Source organism: Didymella exigua (genome assembly GCF_010094145.1).
Source record: "Didymella exigua CBS 183.55 unplaced genomic scaffold M421scaffold_26, whole genome shotgun sequence".
NCBI lineage: Eukaryota > Fungi > Ascomycota > Dothideomycetes > Pleosporales > Didymellaceae > Didymella > Didymella exigua.
The window spans coordinates 36,615-57,426 of record NW_022984800.1 but is presented as its reverse complement, the minus strand read 5'-3'; the positions used below and the strand labels follow the sequence as shown (position 1 = coordinate 57,426).

The window sequence follows — 20,812 nt, the reverse complement described above, 5'->3', positions numbered from 1 at the left end:
CAGTCAAACCAGGAAGGTGCGATGCCTCAGTTGACAGCATCACGGTGTCTTTGGCCAGACACATCCTTGACCGCCCGAGATCCTGGATGTACAAAATCCTGCAAGGCATGAACATTCGGTGGCTGCAACTATGCGGGAACAGTAGCCATCGATCAAATGGAGCACATTTTGATTGGGAGATTCCGGTTGGCCTGGACTCTGCCCAATGACGTACGACGAAGCGTCTGACAGAACGGCTGACGAAGACAAACTTTTGTGATTTTTCGTGTGAGATGAACTCGAACGGTAGAGCCAGTGACCTCGAGCCATGTCTTGACTTATATGCGCTGCGAGTGCCCCTGAGGTTAAACTTTACATCACAATTAGCCACGCTCTAGGGTTGCGCGCTAGACCGAGCGAAACACTGTACCCATGCCAAATGGTGAGAACCTTGAAATTTGTTGGATTTCGGAGGCGTACCAAGCATACTCGAGTGAGAGGCGGGATACCAGCCAATTTCACAGTCTAGCGTGTGTGCCGTACCTTAGTCTAGATATCCGGAGTTGACTAATGCAGAGACTATGTCAAGTAGAGCCTCATGCGCCTGATCGAAACTTGTTGCACATGGAAAACACCTACCAGGCACCATGTGACGTAAGTGCGATATGCCGAAAAGTCTGACTTGGACGCGTCTGGGCGTGCGGGGTACGGTGCATGCATTTCAATTGGAACAGAGCAGCCTGACGCTGTGCAACCGCCGCCGAAGCATCCGATATGAGTAGTACGCTGTGTTCACAACGCGGACATGTCAACCGTGTGGGATCCCGGTGATCCCTGTTTGCGGTCGCTTCTGCAGTAGGATTTCTCTCAGACCACTTCAAGTCACGGACAGGTAGACCTTTCTCAACATCCTGCTTCAAGTATAGTCCATTACTATCGCCTCACACTGCTTCCATTGGACCTGCGTCTTTTTCGTCTGCGCAGCTCCTTCCGCGCTGCTCTCTTCATTCATCATCACCTAGGCAGTTACTTTACACGCTTTCCACACCCTTTTATTGTCTTCGGTCCTTGTCAGCAACACCATAGTAGCCAGGAACAAGTGATTCTGGCCTCGAAAGTGTCAGCAACATTGTCGGAAGAGTTTGGCTTCTACAAACATCGTAAGGGAAGTCATTGTCTAGAAGCCTGAGTTTACCTGCACTCTCGAGACAGTTCCAATGGGGAGAGGTTTTGGCGGTTTCATTTCTCGTTGCCGTTGGAGCTGGCGAGGTAACTATATAGAGCATAGCAATTATTCTAGCAGCTTGTGGCTTCGGATAACCTTGGGGGTCAATTTGAACAGACTGCCAACGAGAAGACTTTAGCAGCAGTCTCCAACCACCGCTAGATCGAAGCCTCAATAGTTTCAGGTTTAATATAGATAGGCTTGAAGGTCTATATCTAACTTCGGCAGCAAAATACTATATAAGCAGCAAAAATCTTGCTCACCCTACAAGTTTAGGACAAAACTGTCGTGAACTTGTAGGTGTTCGCTAAGCAACACTTCAAGTTTTCGTCTAGACTAACTTCAACAGGCTGTCTAGCAGGCCCCCCTGTCTAGTATCCACGGCAAAGCTCAAAGTTTGTCCAGATATTGCACTCCCAAAACCTCTCCATTAATAGTCTCAAATCACTCGAAATGTAGCAGTCGACCTCGACGATGTCTTCTTCGAGTACCCACCTGGTCCTCTGCGGGAACGTGCTAATGCAAGGTGTGACAGGGGACATGAGGACAGGCACGTCGAGAGTCAGGGTAAATGTCCGCCGTTGGTCAATTACGTATATACAATGTTACCCTCAGCCCGAGCCAGGAACAGGTATCCCACTCCCACTCCTCCGCTTGACCCTTAACTTCTTCTTCCGCTCCTCACCACTCTCCGTATCCTTCCTAGACGTTACACTCCCAAAACTCAGTCTATTCGAGGCCTTAAGCGCACCGCTCTCACCATGGCCCTCCTCTGCAACAATCGCACTCACGGCCTTTGCACTTCCTAGGCTGATCCCTCGATCCCCGAAGCGACTCTGCCTCCCGTTGCTCGTCTGCGAGTCGAAGCTTCGCCGCTTACCGACTGTTTTGTTTGGCGTGCTCGGCTCTGTACCCGCGACGTCGTCACTGCTCCACCACCCTTCCGGTCTGCTTGTTGACGTTTGTGTAGTCATCTGGGAGTCGTTCTGGCTCGTAGCAGGCGAGCTGATGTTGTGCACAGCGGCTAACTTCGACGCGCTCGGGCTGGGTTCCTTCAAACTGTCGAGTCGAGACTGTGAAGGCGTGCGCTGCTCGGGTGGCGATGTGTCCTTGAACGGGAATGTGGTGTGGCTGTGCGGTGGACTTCGTGGCGTTTGACTTGCGTGTGGTATGCGTGTGATCTGTGCCAGTCTTGAGCGTGGACTCGGCTCTGTGTCCTCACCGTCGCTCATAATCGTGCGGCGTGTGACTTGCGAGATCTTCTTCGCAGAATAAGAGGGTGTCCCGCTTGGACTGGAGTCACTTGCGCCATCGTGATCGGGCGCTGGTAGTTGGCGTGGTGAGGGAAGTGGCTTGCTGAAGTGGACTGGAGATCGAAGGGTCTTGGCCTGATAGCTCTCGAGCGCGGTACTGCCTATATTGGCGTTCGCGTTGGCGTGCTTGTCGAGTGCTTCGAAGACATGTGGGAAGACAAGCTTGTCGACTGACGAAGCCCACAGAAAATCGAGGTGCTCGTAGTGTGGAATTTCTTTCGCTATGGTGTGACGAGGCAGCTCCTTCAGCATAACATTGATGTCGACCAAGCTGTCTGAACCACCCCAGACCAGCACGATTGGTGTCTTGATGTTGCGCGTGGGAAATTTGGCGACCTTGTAGTACTTGGAGCGATTTGACGTAATTGGACTTGGCGCTTCATCATCGTACATCTGGAAGACGCCATTACGAATAATCTGGAACCAGTGCACAACACTCTTCGTCGACGTGTACGAATATAGATGGGGATAGCTAGCCAGCTTCTGATCTGGCGAGATGTTGACAGCAGACCAGTTGAACAAGAACCTCAGACTCGCGTCAATCAGCCTTACGAAGATCGGAGGGTACAGGATCGACTGCCACATGGTCGCCGAGGCCAAGATCGCCTTGCGTCCAAAGGCGAGGTAGAGAATGTCTGGGCTCGCCTTGACGAACGAGTCGACAGTCCCACTCGCCACACCCTTCGGACTCATAGCCGGCGCCAGTGCAATGAACACATCCACTTTCTCGTTGAGCGTGGGATGGATACTCAGCGTCGCAAACGCCTGCGCGGTACCCTGGCTGAAGCCAATGTAGCTCAAGCTCGGCTGATGCGTAGTCTCCAGGATGTACCCAATCGAATCCGGGATATCATGAAATGCAAACTGATCCATGCTGAAATTCCAGAACTTTGTGTCGGTCGGCGCCATGTGGATGTTCTTCTTGCTGTACTTATTTCCGCGGTTGTTGCCGAGCCAGACGTCATAACCGCGCTCGACGAGCTCGAAAGGCAGGCAGCGCTCGCGCTCGGTTAGACAGACCCAGACTTCGCTGTTCATCATGAGCCCGTGGTGCAGGTACACGACTTTCTTCTTGACTCCGTCTTTCCCTGGTCCGGCGTTCACGCGCTCGCTTTCTTCGCCGCGCTTCCAGCCCAGACGGTGCAGGCCGAGCAGGTACCCGTCGCCGGTCTGCACGATGTGCTCCTCGCAGTAGTATCCGTAGAGCTCGCATAGTTCGGTGAAGTCGCCGGCGTTGGCAATTGCTGTCCAGACATCCTTTTTTTGGTTGCGCGAGCGGCGCGACGAGGGTGAAGAGAGCTGGTTGAAGAGGCGGCGCGTGATGCTGTAGCAGGCATTGATGACGGGCGTAGGGAGGGCGAGGGTGATGACGGCGATAACAGATTCAAGGGCGATAAGGAGAATAGAGAGGACGAGCGCGAAGTACTCGCGCAGGTGCAGGCGACCGAGGAAGGGGATGCGGAGGGCCATGACGGAAAGACCAATCGAATTGGTGTGATGTCCTGACCTACAGTGAGAGGCGTGTGCGTCGTATCGAATTGGCAGGCACGTCGGTTTCAATTCTCCGTCCAATCCACCATTCCCCAAGCTAAGCTACGAGCGACGAGGTGTGTAGGGTAGATGATAATGACTGAGGATGTCAAAAGAGACGCAGCTCCCAACATGGGCCATGTCGTTCGCGTCATTCGAGAAATGACGTCTCAGTCCATCTGACATGTGACGATCCAGGCCTCTCGCACTCCCGCGGCCATTTACGTCTTGGCGCGCTTGCGCCGGCATGGATCTCGAAATAGTGGCCCTACATCGATCGCTTTGCGCCGCACGACGCAGAAGCAACAGCCATGCCTCAATCATGTAAAGACATCCGTAAGCGATTCCTCCTTCCGTCTAGTCCTATGCCCTGTCGAAGCGCTGCGGCCTTGCTCCTGCGAGATCCGCAATGAGCTCATTCGCCGCATGCACGACTCGATGCTGACACATCCAAAGGAGCAGCTCTGGCCTTTTGCCTCCAGAACAGCGACTGCATCCTTGTCGAGCGGAACAGTCCTGGCGACTGCTTACGCCCACCGCTGAAGTACACGCTCCCCACGCAATGCCAGCAACTACAAAAGGGCTACGCCGAGTGCAAGAAGGGCATGATCGATATGCGCAAGCGATTTCGAGGAAATCGACCAATCTCTGTACAGGGGCAGCTGGAGACTGGCGCGTTCGGACATGGGAGGAGTGAGGCCGACGAGAAAGCGGGCACAATTGAGGAGAAGGGATACATGCTGTACGCTGGGCGGCCGTACAAGGATGTCAAGGAGACCAAGGGCGATGAAGATCCTGAGAACAAGGGCTTGGACAGGTGACAATGGTCTTGGAAAGCGCAAGACCGAATGAACAGCATCACAGGCGTTATGGGCATGGGGCATACGGGCACTCTCCTCTATGTATCAATACTGCACTGTGAACCATTATGTGAAAATACTGCATCATATTGCCATGCAAGAGCTGCGACTTGAAGAAACCTAATCCACCACTACGAAGAAGGTAGATGCCTGCGTCGAATTTCGCCTGTGTCTGCCTGCGTCACCAGAACCCATGACAACCAAAAGACTGCAAGCCAGTACGAGACACCATGTTACAGAACGATCTACGATCTTCATCGAATGCCTCATTGGCAGGTAAGTGTCGCTTCAGTCTTGTTCATCGAACACATACTGCTGCAACACCGACCGTAATTGAAACCGCACTCCTCTGTAAAGTGTCAGTCATAGAATAGGAAGTATGGTTAGTTGTGCATACCCCCTGGATCCAGGCAACCATACGACAGCCCGTTCTAAAGCTCGTTGCGCGTGTCCTTCGGGTTGTCACTGTAATCGTCTTCGGAGTCGTCGTCACTGAAATCGCGCTCCGAGTCTTCGTCACTGAGTTCGCGTTCTGGGTCTTCGTCACCGTAATCGCGTTCGGGGTCTTCGTTACGAGAACAGAGAAGGTCGTCGATCTCAGAATCGCTGAGCGATATGTACTGGTCGTAGATGGACTTGGCAGCCTCGTAAGGGATGAAACGACAAGTAACATTGCGGCGCTTGCAACATGAGCGATCAGACCCGAAGACCCATCGCCCAGTGCCGGATGAGACTCGATCACGAGGACCCATGAGGAGAACTCTCCTGCCTGAAACCTGCTGGAAGTAGTATCCAGCAGCGAGGCTGCGGAGAATAACCCTGGGTCGTTCCATTGCGCAGTGCGGTGGGCGGCAGAGAGCAGGGCCGAAACGGCTCAGGTCTCTGGTCAGAGGGATTGTCTTGCTAGAGGTAGCCAGCGCGGCGCCGAGCATCATTAGAAGGCCGTGGAACTTCATGTCTGCTTCCAAGCGTCCGTGCTGTAGGGCTGGCGGCGTGGTATGTAGTAGTTGCGTAGTGCATGTGGAGGTATATATGTTGGGTGAGTCTCTTGTATGTAACGGGTGTGGATTGAGCCGGCCTGGCACTGGGTAACACTATGAGTAGCGGATGTGGATGGGGTTAGAAGAAGAAAGGTAGCAGAGCAGGCTGGCAGACCAACACATGGCTGACTAGCAGCGACCGTTACTGTCCTTCAGTGTGACTAAGCGACCATTCTCGGGTGCCGCGATCTTTGAAGGGCATTGCGTTCGCCGGTCAGTGCAAGTTCGACCATTCCATACCGGTATGGCGTGGATGCTTCAAGTAGGCGCATTCAATCAACACAACAATCGCCTCCGTCGAAAAAAAATCAGCATATGCCCGCCGGCACGAGGATCGCGTGTCTGCGAATGTCAGTATTTTACCCCAATTTGCGGGTCACAAGATACAGACGTACAAACCGTCGAAGCATTCGTCCCAGCCAGCCTTCTTGCGCTGCCAGTAGCGTCGTAGTACTGCTCGCGCTTTGAGAGGACTGCTTGTACCCAATAGTCGACTGTGGTCATCCAAGCGTCGCTCGATCCAGGTGCGCGTGCTTGGCTGGTCGTGGAATCCAGCTTCCACACCAAGTACACAGAGTGGGAATAGCGAGAACTTTCGCAAGTGCCGAGATCGTGCGGAGGTCTTGAGATCCTCAAATAGACGTTCAGCGTGGATGGTGCGCATGGTCACCATCTCCAAGCTGTCGGGAAGAGTACCAACTGCCTGCAGCGACATAGTACAGTACAGGGCAATCGCCGATTGGTAAATTGACCCAATGAGCTGCCAGTCTTCGTGGTTCTCGCCTGGCTGTGCCCAATCTCCTGGCTCGAAGGCTTCGACACGGGCAAGGATGTCGTGTGCGTCCAGCGTATGTTGATATGGGTTATCGAAGGGTGCGTTCGTAACCTCCCACCGTAATCGGTTTATGCGAATGATCTCGATGAAGAGTGTTGGGGGACATAGGAGATAGGGAAAAATCAGACTGTAATATTTCTCCACTTCTTCGATGTGCTGCTCAATGGGCTCAGTGATGCTGATTTGATCTGCTGCTAGGCCAAGAGTGTTGGAGAATGTCACGATGCTATAACCTGTAAGTGACTGAACTGATGCGAGGCCGAAAAACTTACACAGTGAATATGACCATCGCGGATGTCAGATGTGGCGCCGAGCGCAAAAGAGACGAGAAACCGCCTCGCATGTCTATCAGCCGTTTCATGCCGTGAGCGTGCAATCTCCAATCTCCTGCGCTAGAATTCTGGACCTGAGCATTCCGTCAGCTTGCAACCCGCGATCCTGGAGTAAGAGGCCATTTACCTCCATGGCCATGAACATCAAGATACTACTTATTGTCAAATCACTGCTGCAAGTCGTTTCCCTTGCGACGTTCTCACTGAGGGCACGTATTGCAAGACCGCGGTATTTGTAGACCTTCGATCTATTTCCGACAACCAACGCGCGGTTTGAGCCCTCGGGTAACGAATGAATGTAGTGATTCAGGCCTAAACAGACGAGGGTGTGATGCATGGCAGGAGGCAAGATATGTAGAGCCCAGACAGGAAAGTGGATCACAGCCGGGTTTGGTACCAAAGAGTCGGTCTCTTTGACGTCTGGATATATCCTCACGTTGACTGTTCGAGTCAGTCATTGCGACTTGCTTGGTAAAACGGACGTACAATAATTGACAGCTTGCACAACCTCGCTGGTCTCATTGGACAGATGTTCATACGAAGGTAGCTGATTCATCTCCATGATCCAAAGGAGTCGCTTTAACTTCTCGAGAGGATCTTTATCGGATTGCAGCAGCATCGCGGCCTCCCAGGCGTGGCCTCTCTCGACTACTGCCCTGATGGCTTTCTGACTGCCAATTCGCATGATTTGCTGGCCCACCCCAACACCTGCTGCGGCTTCTGCAGCCATCATTGTGATGTGTTCTGTTTGCTCTTCGGCTGTCATGCTGTGCCACCATGCTGCCTTCTCTTCGTGGACTAGCAAGGTCGCGAGTTGGCTTTTGTAGAGCTCAACGGCCTCTGCAGTTACTCGAGGTTCCTCGAGAATGTATTGCCGAGAGTGTTGTGGTAGCTCCCACTTGAAGGTGAGGCCTACATCTTGCGTGGTAAGCACTGACGAGTCGGACTTGCTGGACTTCTCAGCGGGTAGGCTGGCGATGGTTGGCGCAGCGAATCTAGCACCTTTTGGCCCGATCGTGTACACTTTGGGCGTGGTGTCCTTCTTCCGTCGTCTCGATGTCACCCTACCGGGTTCTACCCACTGCAGTGGCTTTTGCTCATCGTACCCTGGGCACTCCTTGCCAGCCTTGATGCACTTCTTACAGTGCGGCAGGTTGTGATCACACACCAAACGTCGCTTGAGACATTCCCAGCACTGGCGTGTTGCTTTCTTTTCCCCATTTTCGGTTCGCTTCATTGTTTCAGTTAGGTAAAGTTGTTTGCTGCTTGCAAGGTCCCGCGGCATTGGGCAGAGACTAGAATCGAGGCGGTCGCGACCGGGTGTTAGTCTAAACGGTGGATGCGCGCTCCACTGCATCCTTATTGCCTTTGACGGTCGAGTGTAGAACTCGGTGATTGGCAACGCTGCGTAGCGGTCTACATCTCGTTGGCAGTGTCAGCAGCCAAAAGGCTTGGCCTCTGTTTTGTCTGAATGCGGTTTAACTCAATGGCCACAACGAGGCTTTGCGGCTCTGATCCGATCGGAGTTGCCGATTGATTGTAAAACTGAACCAATGGTGATGCACTTGGTCTCTGAGGTTGTGCAACTCGCTTCGCCTTGTGACGGACAGTGACGCGGTTAGTTGTGGGTGCTGCTGACGGAGGCGCGCGATGAGCCCCAGAGAGATGACGACTGTCTTACCGTAGCGTTGCTCGCCTGAATTAGTGCGAATGGACCCAGCATTTGAACGCTAATATGATGACCTGCAGTACAAGATTTACAGCAGGTGATTTGATCATGTCGAAGATATCTAGCCTTACATAAGCAGCCTATTTAGGGTTACAAGAGTCATCTACCCGGGCTTATAACTGTGACAGCTAAAAAGTGGCAAGATGTAGACCACATGTAGACTACGCTTGTACCCCTTGATAGACTGCTTATATAAGACCAATTCTCCGGCGACAGATGAGCAATTCGCCAATATCCCAAAAACTCTCTTGAAGTGGCTCAAACAGACCGAGGAATTCGCAATCAACGCGTACGGTTCCACCGGTGAACATGGAGGTCACAATCAGCCTCACCTACCCATGTCACATGCAAGCATCAACCGCAGCCGCCTTGTTGAAGACTAGGCGACCTCGTAGGCTCATACAGCTCAATGTAAGTCTCGGCCACACTTCGCGCCACGTCGGAGCTAGCGCGGACTGCTCCAATTGGTCAGACAATCAAGGTATGAATTGCCGTTTTGGGAAAGAAAGCAGCACGATGAACCTAGCGACGCAGGAGGTCCGATATAAGTACAGCTTATTGCTATAGAGGAGCACGAGTCTAACAAGACACTATTTCACTTCATGAACTATGGCAGCAGACGGGAAACCGGTCGAAGGCAGCCTCTACCTCTATGCACCAACCAAGGCCGTGCCACCTATCTTTGCAGCATGGTTTCTTGGAGCTGCTATCGTCCATATTTGGCAATGCCAGCGACTCAAGTCTTGGAGCATTACCGCGTTGCACCCTCTCTGCGCACTGATGTTTACAGCCGGCTTTGCACTTCGCGCATACGGCGCGTGGAACTACGACAACATCGGAACCTACATCACCAGCACGCTTCTAGTTTATTGCGCGCCTCCACTGCTTGAGTTGGCCAACTATCACGTCCTTGGTCGTATCCTCTACTACGTTCCTTACTTTGCGCCACTCCACCCAGGACGCACACTCACCACGTTCGGCTTTCTCTCTGCTCTCGTCGAAGTCATGAACGCGCTTGGAGTCTCTTACCTCTTGAGTCCGAAAATCGGCGAAAGCAAACAAAAGCTTGGACACGCGCTGATGAAGGCCTCGCTCATCTGCCAACTGGCCGTCATCTCGATATTCTGCGTCATCGCCGCCATCTTCCACTTGCGTTGCAGAAGGGCGAGAATCACCTCGAATAAAGTCCTAGGCCCCTTGTGGACGATGTACGTGAGCATGTCATTAATTCTGATCCGCACCATTTACCGGATCGTTGAGCACTTTGGCACCAGCCAGATTCCCGCGAACCCACCACCAAATTGGGACCCAATGTCTCTGTCGCCGATTGTAAGATACGAGTGGTTCTTCTGGGTCTTCGAAGCAACTCTCATGCTCATCAACACTGTCTTGTGGAACATCAGACATCCAAGACTTTACTTGCCGGAGGACTACCACATCTATCTTGCACAAGACGGACAGACCGAGCTCAAGGGTCCAGGTTGGAAGAATGACCTGCCGTGGTTCATGACCTTTATCGACCCCTGTGGACTGACAGCGGCGGTCACGGGTAGTGGAAGAAAGAAAGAGAAGCCGTTCTGGGAGACCAATGGTTTCACGCACGCCACAGGTGTGAGGTCTACAAGTGGGAATGAGAAATCGAATGCTGTGAAAATCTTTTGTGTCTGATGGGCAATTCTAGAGTATGATATTCGTTGTATCTTCAACCAACCTTTTTCCCCACAATGGAAGTCATAACGATACGAATCCTCCCTCCTCGCTGGTCCATTGCTTTACCGCTCAATCTCACGCTTCGGACGCTTCTTACTTCACCTTGCTTCCACCATTCGGTATTGGTACTTGAAGTTTGTGTGTAGCAGTTGCCTCCGTTCAACACCACCACGGTATAAATTGGAAGGGTCAGAAGCCGATCTATCCAAAGATCAGGGCGGGCTCACATACAACACACTGGACCAATTGGAGGCATCTCGAGTACTCAGCCTGTTTCAACGGCTCCCCGAATTCCGAGCGTGGCTTCCACTTTACGGAACCCATCTCAATTAATCGTGGTCGAAGCCGTCGAGTATTCTCCCCTTCCACAGAATCCATGACTTTAGCAAAGTTGACACCGAAGAAGACAACCTTTACATCATCCGCCACGCATACAGGCAAGCCTTCGACAGGATCTTCAAAGAATTGCTCTGGGTCGATGGTCCGGGCTATGAACAATTTTCAGCTCTCGATTCCGCGAGTTACGTGGACGGATCGGACGATGACGGCAAAGCAAATGGGAAGACTTGATCGCACACGTAAACAGCCTCCGCACCAGAGACTGGGAGTGGGACCCTGATGCGATACCGGCAATCTTAAACGACCCTGTCACGTAGCGTTAAAGTTGCTTGCATACCCGAGTCACTACGCGCCCGACTCAGACGAGGCTCACGAGAGCGGCGGCAAGGAACTCGCGTAGCAGGTGGCCGCCGTTCTCGATGAAATCAGCGGTTCCGTCTTCCACGCGAGATTGCAGCAGATTGAACAGAATGCTATTCGACGGCAATCTATCTTGGATACATTTCGAAGACACGACTGTCCCGGTCAAAACGCTGGCACGCCTTCGGGTATAAGTAGCTGCCGAGATGATGTTGCAGTCGAAAGGACACAGCTTTAGGCCACTTGAAGGCAGAGAGAAGGAGCCAATGGAAATTTGGATCGCAAGCGAGAATGATGAAGCTAGAAGGATATGATGAAGATTGCGCGGGGAACATCTTAATGTGGATGGCTAAGGGGCAACTACCACGTTACTGTGGTAAGATGCGTCGAATATGTCAGTTTGCACCCCCGGACCATGCGGCTGAGCGTGAAACAGCCCTGATCGACCTGCCATGGCAATTGAAATTGGTGGCTCTACATTAGGCCAGATGTGCAAATGGCTCGATAGACTCCCACGTTAATAAACTCACTGGTTCGTTCGGGCAATGCTTTGCCACAAACCGGTCGTGGCCTTCACCTTTACTTACAATTGCGCACCGACCACAGGCGGTTCTCCTGGTATAAAGTATCAATCGCCGTTCGTCTATCCTTCTTTCCCTCCGCACGTAGAACCTAACCTCTGACTTTGAAACTGTCGCCGCAACAACCAAGCATATCGGCGATCTTCGCCATGAAGGCTATCGCCAAGTTCACCCTCAGTGGCGTGGCCTTGGGCCTTGCTGCAATCATCAACACAGCCCCACCAGATACTCCACCGCCCGACCCCCATCGTTTCAACGTCCCCATGCCCTTCAGTAAGCCAACGCGCAGGACCTCTGACACAGAATGACCCTCGCTAATCCACTCACAGACAGCACCTTCAACGACACGGTCTCGACCTTTGACCATGACTCATCCATGGACTACCACAATGAAGCCACTATCGAGGGCTAGAGGTAGCGGCGGCTAATCCGCGAACGCCGGCAACGTTTTCGGTACGGACCTTTACAAGGTTGTCGCTAAGACCTTGGACCGCACCTGCCACTCTCGCTACGGTAAATACTGCGACAATTACAGACCTTTGATGCGCCTTACCTCAAGATCCCACCAGCGGGCATCGTACAGAGCGTCACTTACTGTAAGCGTGACCAAAGTTTGCCGTCATTCCATGGACCATTCCTCCATACTGACTGAGTTCGTCCGCACCACCTCTGCTGAGTGGGCTAACGAAAAGACTCGTGAGAGGATGCTCAACATCGTCGGGCATGTCCTGTACGCATAAACTACCATGCCTCTTGGGACCAATTGCTACCAGGTTCCTGGTCAGAGTAGATTCTGCAATATCCCACAATTCATTCGTGTAAGTAAAACATGAGAAGCACCTTCGCGGTAACTCACCAAGTCAGGTTCACTTGCCCAGCTCTAGCCCTGTCGCTCCGGGACAAGAGAACTACTGGAACGTCGAGTACCATGGTCAGCCGAGGAGGTTTTCCAACCACGGGAACCTGAAACCTTGTCACACGCGCCACGCTATCGACAAACAGCTCGAACTCTACAAGAAGTCATGCGAGGAGCAGTTCCCCGACTGGAGGGGCCGCTTCAGGTATGACACGCGCGTCACTCTCAAGAGGTGCTCTGATGAGTCGTGAGCGATAACAAGCATGGTCGCTGCGTATTGAAATACAGCAAAGACGTGTAGTGAGAAGCTGCACCTGCACATCGCCAGACCGTGTCTAAGACAACAGGCCAAGGTTTTGGAGAACTTCGTTCAAAAGTGTGCAGTCCTTTGTACAGATAGGTGGAGAACAATGGATTCTAGATTCGAAAGATTTGCTCGTTTCCTCTCTTCTTGTGCTATGGTGCCATAGACAGCCTGGCTGAAGACAAGCAATAGCGTGTGCATCCTACAGCTGTCCTCTGTGCCCTTTAGTTGTCACTAAGAGTGCTGACAATCGTGCGTCGTTGAGAAGCGGTGCATGGGACTGCTGCGACGTCCACTCAAGGCTGCCGCTAGTGCCAATCGGGCATCGGCTGCGAATCGGCTATTGCATTGACGGTGATGATCATCGCGGTCAACAACAACACCATGACGCGGCTCCTAGCGCTGCACACAGCAAACGGCGCTGCATGCTGCGAGCCTGCGGCACGCTCGGGGCCCGGCAGCGTTCACGGTGGTGGTGCTGGCTTTTGCCGTGCGTTACCTACCCACCTCCTCGCTTGTGCGGCGCGAGTCGTGACGTCATTATGAATGCGAGATGGCGAGATGCCTGCCGTTGTGTTTAACGGGCGACGCGGCTTAGTGCTGAGCGCCGTGGATGTTGCAGCAATTCCTGCATCCTGTTGATATAGGTTTGTCGGGACTCACCCGAAAGATTCAGTTGGGCGACCTCGATCATTCGCGATCCCTCGCTCACTTCTCGCTTCGACCTCGACGCACGCGACGCACTCGACGCGTTACGACGCGTCACGACCAGCCATGACGGATAAAGTCTGGCACGCCGAAGGGCTCGGGCATGAGTCTCTGGCCAACGGCGACCTTGTAAACGGCGACCACGAGAGCGATGCTTGCGTCAACGACGTCTCCATCACCCGCCAGCAACGGGCGTGGGTGCGCCCAAAAGACTCGCCGCTCAAGGACCCAGGTACGTACTCTGCACGCTTTCGCGCACATCCACTAAAACCCCCCAGGTCTCGCGCGGGCCAACACAGCAGCCACGCACGACCATCCCTCCGGCACAACGGCCGACACCTGGGCAAAGCGACACCGTCACCAAACCGTTCTCCAACAACACTGCGAATTCTTTGACCGAGACCGGGACGGCATCCTCTGGCCGTCCGACACGTACATTGGCTTCCACAACCTAGGCTTCGGGGTCGTGCTGTCGCTGCTCGCGCTCTTCATAATCCACATCAACTTCTCCTACCCCACGCAGCGCAGCTGGCTACCCGATCCCTTATTCCGCATCGACCTGACAAACATCCACCGCACAAAACATGGTTCAGACAGCGACGTATTCGACTCCCAAGGCCGATTTCGACCGCAGCAGTTTGAGGATATATTCACCAAATACGCCGACGGCGCCGAGTATCTGACTATCTGGACGCTGCTGGCGCAGATCAAGGGGCAGCGCAATGTCAGCGATTTGATTGGATGGGGTGGCGCGGTGTTTGAGTGGATGGCGACGTATTTGATGCTGTGGCCCGAGGATGGGAGGATGAGGAAGGAGGACGTTAGACGGGTGTACGATGGGAGTATTTTCCACGGGTGGGCGAGGGATGTTGAGCAGAAGAGGCGCAAGGGCGAGATGCGGAAGTGGTAGCGGCCTACGTTGGGGACGGGCCATGTCGCGAGTTTCTCGCCGGCGTAAAGGGGATTCGTGGCGAAGCGATCAGAGGTCGAGACAGACCCACGCTCTTTGCGTTTGGAAGGTGATGGGTGCGCATCGCGCAGGCAGGGGGTGTCGGGGGTAGTTGCATCAATGGCCAATACTCTTCTCTCCTCTTCTACTTTTTGTCTGCAGGGTGACGAGATGGATATACACTACACAACGCTATGCTCGCTACGCTATGCTCAACGACTCTGGCAACACCGCCCACGCACCGCCCAAGGCCTTGCAGCACCCACGACGAGTCCAGCCGAGAAAAGCGATGCTACCACCACTCCAACACCCTCCGAACCGCGCTCTTCTTGCTCCCCAATCCGCCGTGCGTCTCGTCCGAGACATGGCGGCATCCGCGTTGACCACACTGCCGAATTTCCAACGCATCTGCACCCTCCAGCCTCGCGCCAAGCCGGGCGCCGTCATGCCGATCCTCGTTCGGCGCACCACGGTCTCTCCCCCCGCCTCCGCGATCCATCGCCTTCCGCCGCCGACGCAGTCTCGCTCCGGCGGCCTCGCGCTCAGCATGCCCGTCTCTGGCGTGCCTCGTTCCGTCGTTCGGCCTGCTTCGTACAATGAGCACAGTCGCAACAAACGATGCTAAAGATGCTCGGGATCCGCGCCGCTCAATCACCTGGCGGGTTCCAGCATCTTGGGGCGATCCCGCTCGCCGCGGACGTCGTCGTAGTCGCTCTCGTCGTCGCGGCGGCGACGGCGGCGCTCGCGGTCGTGGTCGCGGTCGTAGTCGCGGTCGTAGTCGCGGTCGTAGTCGCGGTCGCGGCCGTCCTCGCCGTCTCTGCGGCGGCGACTGCGGTCGCGGTCTCGACGCTCGCGCTCGTACTCTTCTTCTGCGTCGAATTAGCTCTGAATCACCGCGCCCCGTCTCAGCACATACCCCGCTCCTCGCGGATCTGCTTGGTCTTGTCCGCGAGCTTCTGGATCTCGTCCTTGGTCAGGACGCGCAGCACGATGACGCAGTCCATGCGCTCCTCAAAGCGCTCCTTGGCACGCTCAAGCGCCTCGGGATTGACGAGCTTGCGGTCGATGCGGGTCCACCGGGCATCGGGGGGGATGTTGCGGCCCTTCTGGGAGTCCTTGTGCGGCGCGACGCCCTCGCGGATGGGCTCGGGGTCCTCGGGGAACTTTGCCGTGGGCTTGCGGAGGATGCCCTTGAGAGGCGGCGATTGGTCCTTGCGGGGTACGACAATCTGGACGCTCTTTCCGGGGGCATCGGGGTTGAGCTTGTCCATGGACTCGGGCTCCTCGACAAGGTCGCGCTCGTTGGGGCGAGACGGTGCTTGCGATGCGGGAGAGCGCTCGCGGCGGTCCTCGCGGCCGCGTGACCGGGACCGCGAGCGTTCGCGGTCTGCTCGGTCTCGGCGGCGCCGTCGGTCTCGTGCGCCGTCCGAGTCGCTGTCTTGGCGGTCTACAGCGGCACGACGTGTGGCCTCGGCCTCCTTCTCGGCCTGTGCAATGCGGCGACGGTACTCCTCGTCGGGATCGACTGCTGCCGGCACGGGCGCAGGCTCCTTGCGACTGCCGCGGTCCGCCTCGCGCTCAGCATAGTGACGGGGGCGTTCCACATCACTGCCTTCGGGTGACGTCTTCCTGGGCGGCTTGGGCGGTGGGTTCTCCTCGTTCGGGTACGGACGGTCACGGGAGATGGGCCGTTCGGGCTCCGGGGCCTTTGCGTATGCGAGAACTGGTGCAGCAACGGGTGGGGCGTACGGCTGCTGTGACGACGCGGGTGGAGCGTACGGCTGCTGTGACGACGCGGGTGGAGCGTACGGCTGGGCAAACGGCTGCTGTGAGGGCGGGGGCGGAGCGGGCAGTGCCTCGCGGCGTTCGGGCTCGTGGCGGTCTTCGGGCAGTCTGCTGCTGCGCCGGTCGTCTCGTCGCTCGCGATCGTCGCGCCTGTCTCGCTCATCATACTCCCTGCGCTTCTGCCTCTCACGCTCCTCGGATGACGCGCGCTCTTCCCTCTCCTTCTCCCTCTCCTTCTCCTTGGCCTTGCCGTGCACGGCGGCAATGCCGGCAGCGGCAGACATGCCAGCGAGGGCGCCAGCCGCTACGGGGATCGCACGGCTCTCACGACCGCTGTCGTGCTTGTGCTCGGTGCGAGGGCGCTCGGAGCGCGCTGGCTCGTACGAGTCGTATGTCGACACCGGCCTCTCTGGGCGGCGGGGCTCTGGCACGCGAGGCTCAGCACCGCGGTCCGGGTGGTACGCAGGAGGCGCGTGCTCGACAGGCGGTGCCCGCTGAGGCTCGTACGGCGGGTGGACGGGCTGTCGGTCGAGTGCGTAGGGGTCCTGGACTGGCGCCGGGCCGGCCGGGACGATGCCAAAGCCGCGGGAGGCAATGTCGCGGTCCTCGAAGCTGCGGTCGTAGGTGGCGTGGCGCGTGGGCTCGGCGTCCCTGCCCCGGACGTAGTCGTCAAACGTCTCTGCGCGGCGAGCCTCGCGCTGGGGCTCCTGGTGGACGGCGGGTGCGTGTCGAGTCGACGACGAGCGGTGCGGCGCCGAGTCCGAGGCGTACGGGTCCTGGTACCGGTCGCGGCGTTCGGTCGAGTGGGAGCGGGCGGGCCGGGGGTAGCCGCTGTTGGTCTTGTCGAAGCCGCTGTTGGTCCTGTCGAAGCCGCTGTTGGTCTTGTCGAAGCCGCTGTTGATCTTGTCGAAGCCGCTGTTGGTCTTGTCGTAGCCGCTGTTGGTCTTGTCGTAGCCGCTGCTGGTCCTGTCGAAGCCGCTGTTGATCTTGTCGAAGCCGCGGGTCGAGGGCGGCGGGCCCAGGTCGCGGGTGGAGCTGCGCAGGGGACGGTCGACGATGACGCTGCTGGGGCGGGCGCCGCGGTCGATGCTGCCAGCGCGGGGGCGGCGCCAGGCGGGCTCCGTGTCGCGGTACATGCTGGCGGGGTCCGTGTACGAGTAGCCGTTGTCGCCCAGGTCGGCGTGGGCGTGGCGCGCCGACGGCTTGGTGGCGGCCGCGTGGTAGCTGCTGCGGCCGCTGGTGACGGCGCCGTAGCCGCTGTCGCGGTGGCGCGGCGACTCGAGCGTGTCCGTCTCGGCGACCAGCTTGGCCGTGTGGGTGCTGTCGACGCTGTAGATCTTCTTGTGGGTCGAGGTGGCGTCCTGGCGCGACGAGCCGTGCGAGAGGTACGTCTCGCCGTGGCCGTGCGAGGACCGCGGCGGGGCGAGCGGGCTCGAGGGCCGCAGCTCGGCGGTCGTGTAGGGCGTGCGCAGGGGCAGCGACGTCAGCGAGGCGACGTTGGTCCGCCCCAGGTCGCCCGTGTTGCGTCGCGGGCGGGTCGAGCCTCCGTAGCCCGAGTCGTACTTGAGGGCGCCGGTGCGGCCGCTGGAGGAGCCGCTGGGCGCATAGCTGCCGTACGACGAGGTCGAGTGGTGGTGCGAGGCCGCCGAGGAGAGCCGGTCGCCGCTGGAGCGCGGCGAGCTGGGGCGGTGGGCCGAGTAGTCGCTATAGGACGAGGCGTAGGGGTCGGCAAACGTGCCCGTCGACGAGCGAGCCGGATTGTAGGCGCGGCGGGGCGACGAGGAGCGGTGGTAGCGCGAGTCCATGCCGGCGGACAGCGCCACGCTCTTCACGAGGAACGGGGCCGTCTGGGCGGCGGGCGTGGTAGCGAGCGAGTTGCGGCGGCGAGCCTGGCCAGGGACGCCGACGCTGCCACTTATGGTGCTGCGTCGCGTGCCCGACGACGCCTTGGTCGAGTGCGTCTGCAGCGACGACGGGAGGAGGACGCTGCCCAACATGACTGTCAGCCGGTGAAGCAATGCAGGCAGAGGGCAGACGAGACGGAAGCAGACGAGGCAGAGGCAGAGGCAGACGAGACGGAGGCAGACGAGACGGAGGTAGACGAGACGGAGGCAGACGAGACGGAGGCAGACGAGACGGAGGCAGAAGCGGACGCAGAAGCGGGCACAGAGCCGGACGCAGAAGCAAAGCAGTGCCGGACGACGACGTACATGGTGCCGGTATATGGGCGTCGACCCGGGGGGGGAGGGCTTCAGATTCCGGCCCAACTGCCTTGCTCGACGACGGCGGAGGCGCGAGCAGGGACAGCCTGGAGAGTCGAGACGCGCTGGGCCAACGGCGCGCCGCGGGGCTCGCGAGCTGCCAGATGCGCCGACCGCCAGGGGAACGAGGAATGAGGCGGGGTGGTCACTTGGCGGCAGCGCGTGGGGGCTCGCTGCAGGACAGCGTCTCGGGGAGGATATGGTAGGATAGGGCGAGGGGCGTGGTGTTGGAGAGGAACAGGTGCAGTGCGGGTTTAGTGCAGTGCAGTGCGGCTTCAGCGCAGTGCGGTGCGGTGCGGTGCGGTGCAGTGCGGTGCAGTGCGTTGCAGGCTGACAGGTGACGACGGACGGACGACAAGTGACGACGGACGGACGACAAGACATGGCGAGCCCGTGCCGGCAATAACATGCGCCCCTAGCAAAAAAGAGTAAAAAGGCAGCCTGCATTGCATCCAACGGGCCATGACAGGCGAACTGCACAATGACGCAGTGCGTTGAACCCTGCATGCGCCACCACTACTGAAGTCTGACAGCTTCGCTCCAGGGCCTGCCGAGTAGTCGCACGCTGCATATCGACACCGGCCGCCACGGCCACTCCCAAAGCGACTCGTCTCCCCAGCCCATCCATGGCCCTCTCAGCATCGCAAACGTGCCCCGCCAGCCGCGCATCGTACCAGACTCTCGTCCCCCCTCCGGGCGTCCGGGCGTCCGCGCTGCGCTGCGCTGCCCAAGGGGCTAGGAAGCTAGTTGGGCGTTGAACTCAGGACAGCCCTGCGCGCCCAACAGCCCACCTTTCGGGCCGCCTCCCACCAGACTCCACCGCACGCAGAGTCTGATCAGCGCCGCGTCCAACGGACGTGGCACCTCGGTCTCGCGCTGCCGCAGAGCCCTGCTGTGGGGATGGAAGAGCCCTGCTGGTGGGATGGAAGAGTCCTGCTGGAGGATGGAAGAGTCCTGCTGGGGGATGGAAGAGCCCTGCTGGGGGATGGAAGAGCCCTGCTGTGGGGATGGACTTTGTCGAGTCCGCGCCCCATCGCACCGCATCGCACCGCATCGCACTGCGCTGCACAACCACGTCCCCTCCGAGTCGTTGCCGCTGTGGGTGCGCTGCTCATCAGCGCGCAGCGCGGGACAAGCAGGGTGGTCTTTTCTGGAAAATCGCAGAAGCCGCGTCGTGGTCTGACGGCGCTGTGAGACGCAGGCATATCCTCGCTGCAGCGACGCTGAGTCGACAGGCGCGCTGCTGCTTCAAGCCTGCTGCGCCGTTCATGGTCCGGTACGATCTGACTTCTCTTGTTGACTTTTCCTGCATATCGTGAGGCGGGGTAGGGTGGCCGAGGGGGGGCATTGGGTGCGTGTGTGAGGCTGTGAGCACTCGTCGCGCTGGCTGTGAGCACTCGTTGCGCTGGCTGTGAGCACTCGTTGCGCTGGCTGTGAGCACTCGTTGCGCTGGCTGTGATTGACGTTGCTTTTTTCTGTCAATCCGCTCCAGCTGTGAAGCACTCCGTCACGCTGTCCATGATCGTCGCTCCTCCCGTCAACCCCGTCAACCCCGTCAACCCCGTCAACCCCGTCAATCCCGTCAATCCCGTCAATCCCTCTCGTCCGATCGTCTCCATCTCCAACGCTCAGGCTCAGCACACCCACCTCCCCACCTCTCTTCTCCCCTCTCTTCTCCCTCTCTTCTCCCTCTCTTCTCCCTCTCTTCTCCCTCTCTTCTCCCTCTCTTCTCCCTCTCTTCTCCCTCTCTTCTCCTTTCTTCCGCAGCACACAGCCCTCGGGACAACAGGGCGCTGTAGATCCCCACAACCCTGGGACAACAACGTACTGTAGATCTCGAGAAGAGCGTCGAGCCAACTGCCCAGCTTTGCCTGTCCCACCGGTGAATCACGAGTGCACTCACTCTACGCCGTGGTGGACCCGCTCAGCACTCTCCACGCGCTGATCTGATGCTGACACACCTCATGTTGACACCTCGTGTTGACACCTCATGTCGACACCTCATATTGACACCTTATGTTGACACCTCATGCCGACACACCTCATGCCGACACACCTCATGTCGACACCTCATATTGACACCTCATGTTGACGCCTCATGTCGACACACCTCATG

At 57.2% G+C, this 20,812-nt stretch overlaps 7 protein-coding genes across 7 annotated transcripts; 3 read left to right on the top strand and 4 right to left on the bottom strand.

The window, feature by feature from the left end:
- Positions 1-1,614: 1,614 nt before the first annotated feature.
- On the bottom strand, positions 1,615-4,284 carry M421DRAFT_423321 (alpha/beta-hydrolase). Its single transcript, XM_033593426.1, has one exon. The coding sequence runs from the start codon at positions 3,985-3,987 to the stop codon at positions 1,816-1,818; it is 2,172 nt and encodes a 723-aa protein (XP_033446017.1). The 5' UTR covers positions 3,988-4,284; the 3' UTR covers positions 1,615-1,815.
- M421DRAFT_423320 (uncharacterized protein) lies at positions 4,285-5,021 on the top strand. Its single transcript, XM_033593425.1, has 2 exons — positions 4,285-4,383; positions 4,504-5,021. The coding sequence occupies exons 1-2, from the start codon at positions 4,359-4,361 to the stop codon at positions 4,866-4,868; spliced, it is 390 nt and encodes a 129-aa protein (XP_033446016.1). The 5' UTR covers positions 4,285-4,358; the 3' UTR covers positions 4,869-5,021.
- A 317-nt stretch (positions 5,022-5,338) lies between these two features.
- Positions 5,339-5,863, bottom strand: M421DRAFT_7535 (uncharacterized protein; the record flags this gene model as incomplete). The annotated part of the gene is made up of 1 exon (XM_033597119.1): positions 5,339-5,863. The coding sequence occupies one exon, from the start codon at positions 5,861-5,863 to the stop codon at positions 5,339-5,341; it is 525 nt and encodes a 174-aa protein (XP_033446015.1).
- Positions 5,864-6,323: 460 nt separating this feature from the next.
- On the bottom strand, positions 6,324-8,351 carry M421DRAFT_69063 (uncharacterized protein; the record flags this gene model as incomplete). The annotated part of the gene is made up of 4 exons (XM_033596581.1): positions 6,324-7,008; positions 7,055-7,188; positions 7,242-7,555; positions 7,601-8,351. 4 exons carry the CDS (start codon positions 8,349-8,351, stop codon positions 6,324-6,326), a joined length of 1,884 nt encoding a protein of 627 aa, XP_033446014.1.
- Positions 8,352-9,100: 749 nt separating this feature from the next.
- Positions 9,101-10,780, top strand: M421DRAFT_423317 (uncharacterized protein). The gene is made up of 2 exons (XM_033593424.1): positions 9,101-9,324; positions 9,378-10,780. Exon 2 carries the CDS (start codon positions 9,453-9,455, stop codon positions 10,509-10,511), a length of 1,059 nt encoding a protein of 352 aa, XP_033446013.1. The 5' UTR covers positions 9,101-9,324; positions 9,378-9,452; the 3' UTR covers positions 10,512-10,780.
- A 2,891-nt stretch (positions 10,781-13,671) lies between these two features.
- Positions 13,672-14,735, top strand: M421DRAFT_230834 (Caleosin-domain-containing protein). The gene is made up of 2 exons (XM_033588402.1): positions 13,672-13,933; positions 13,980-14,735. The coding sequence occupies exons 1-2, from the start codon at positions 13,768-13,770 to the stop codon at positions 14,609-14,611; spliced, it is 798 nt and encodes a 265-aa protein (XP_033446012.1). The 5' UTR covers positions 13,672-13,767; the 3' UTR covers positions 14,612-14,735.
- Positions 14,736-15,301: 566 nt separating this feature from the next.
- M421DRAFT_102869 (uncharacterized protein) lies at positions 15,302-18,432 on the bottom strand (the record flags this gene model as incomplete). The annotated part of the gene is made up of 2 exons (XM_033586837.1): positions 15,302-15,519; positions 15,567-18,432. The coding sequence occupies 2 exons, from the start codon at positions 18,430-18,432 to the stop codon at positions 15,302-15,304; spliced, it is 3,084 nt and encodes a 1,027-aa protein (XP_033446011.1).
- Between the last annotated feature and the right edge of the window lie 2,380 nt (positions 18,433-20,812).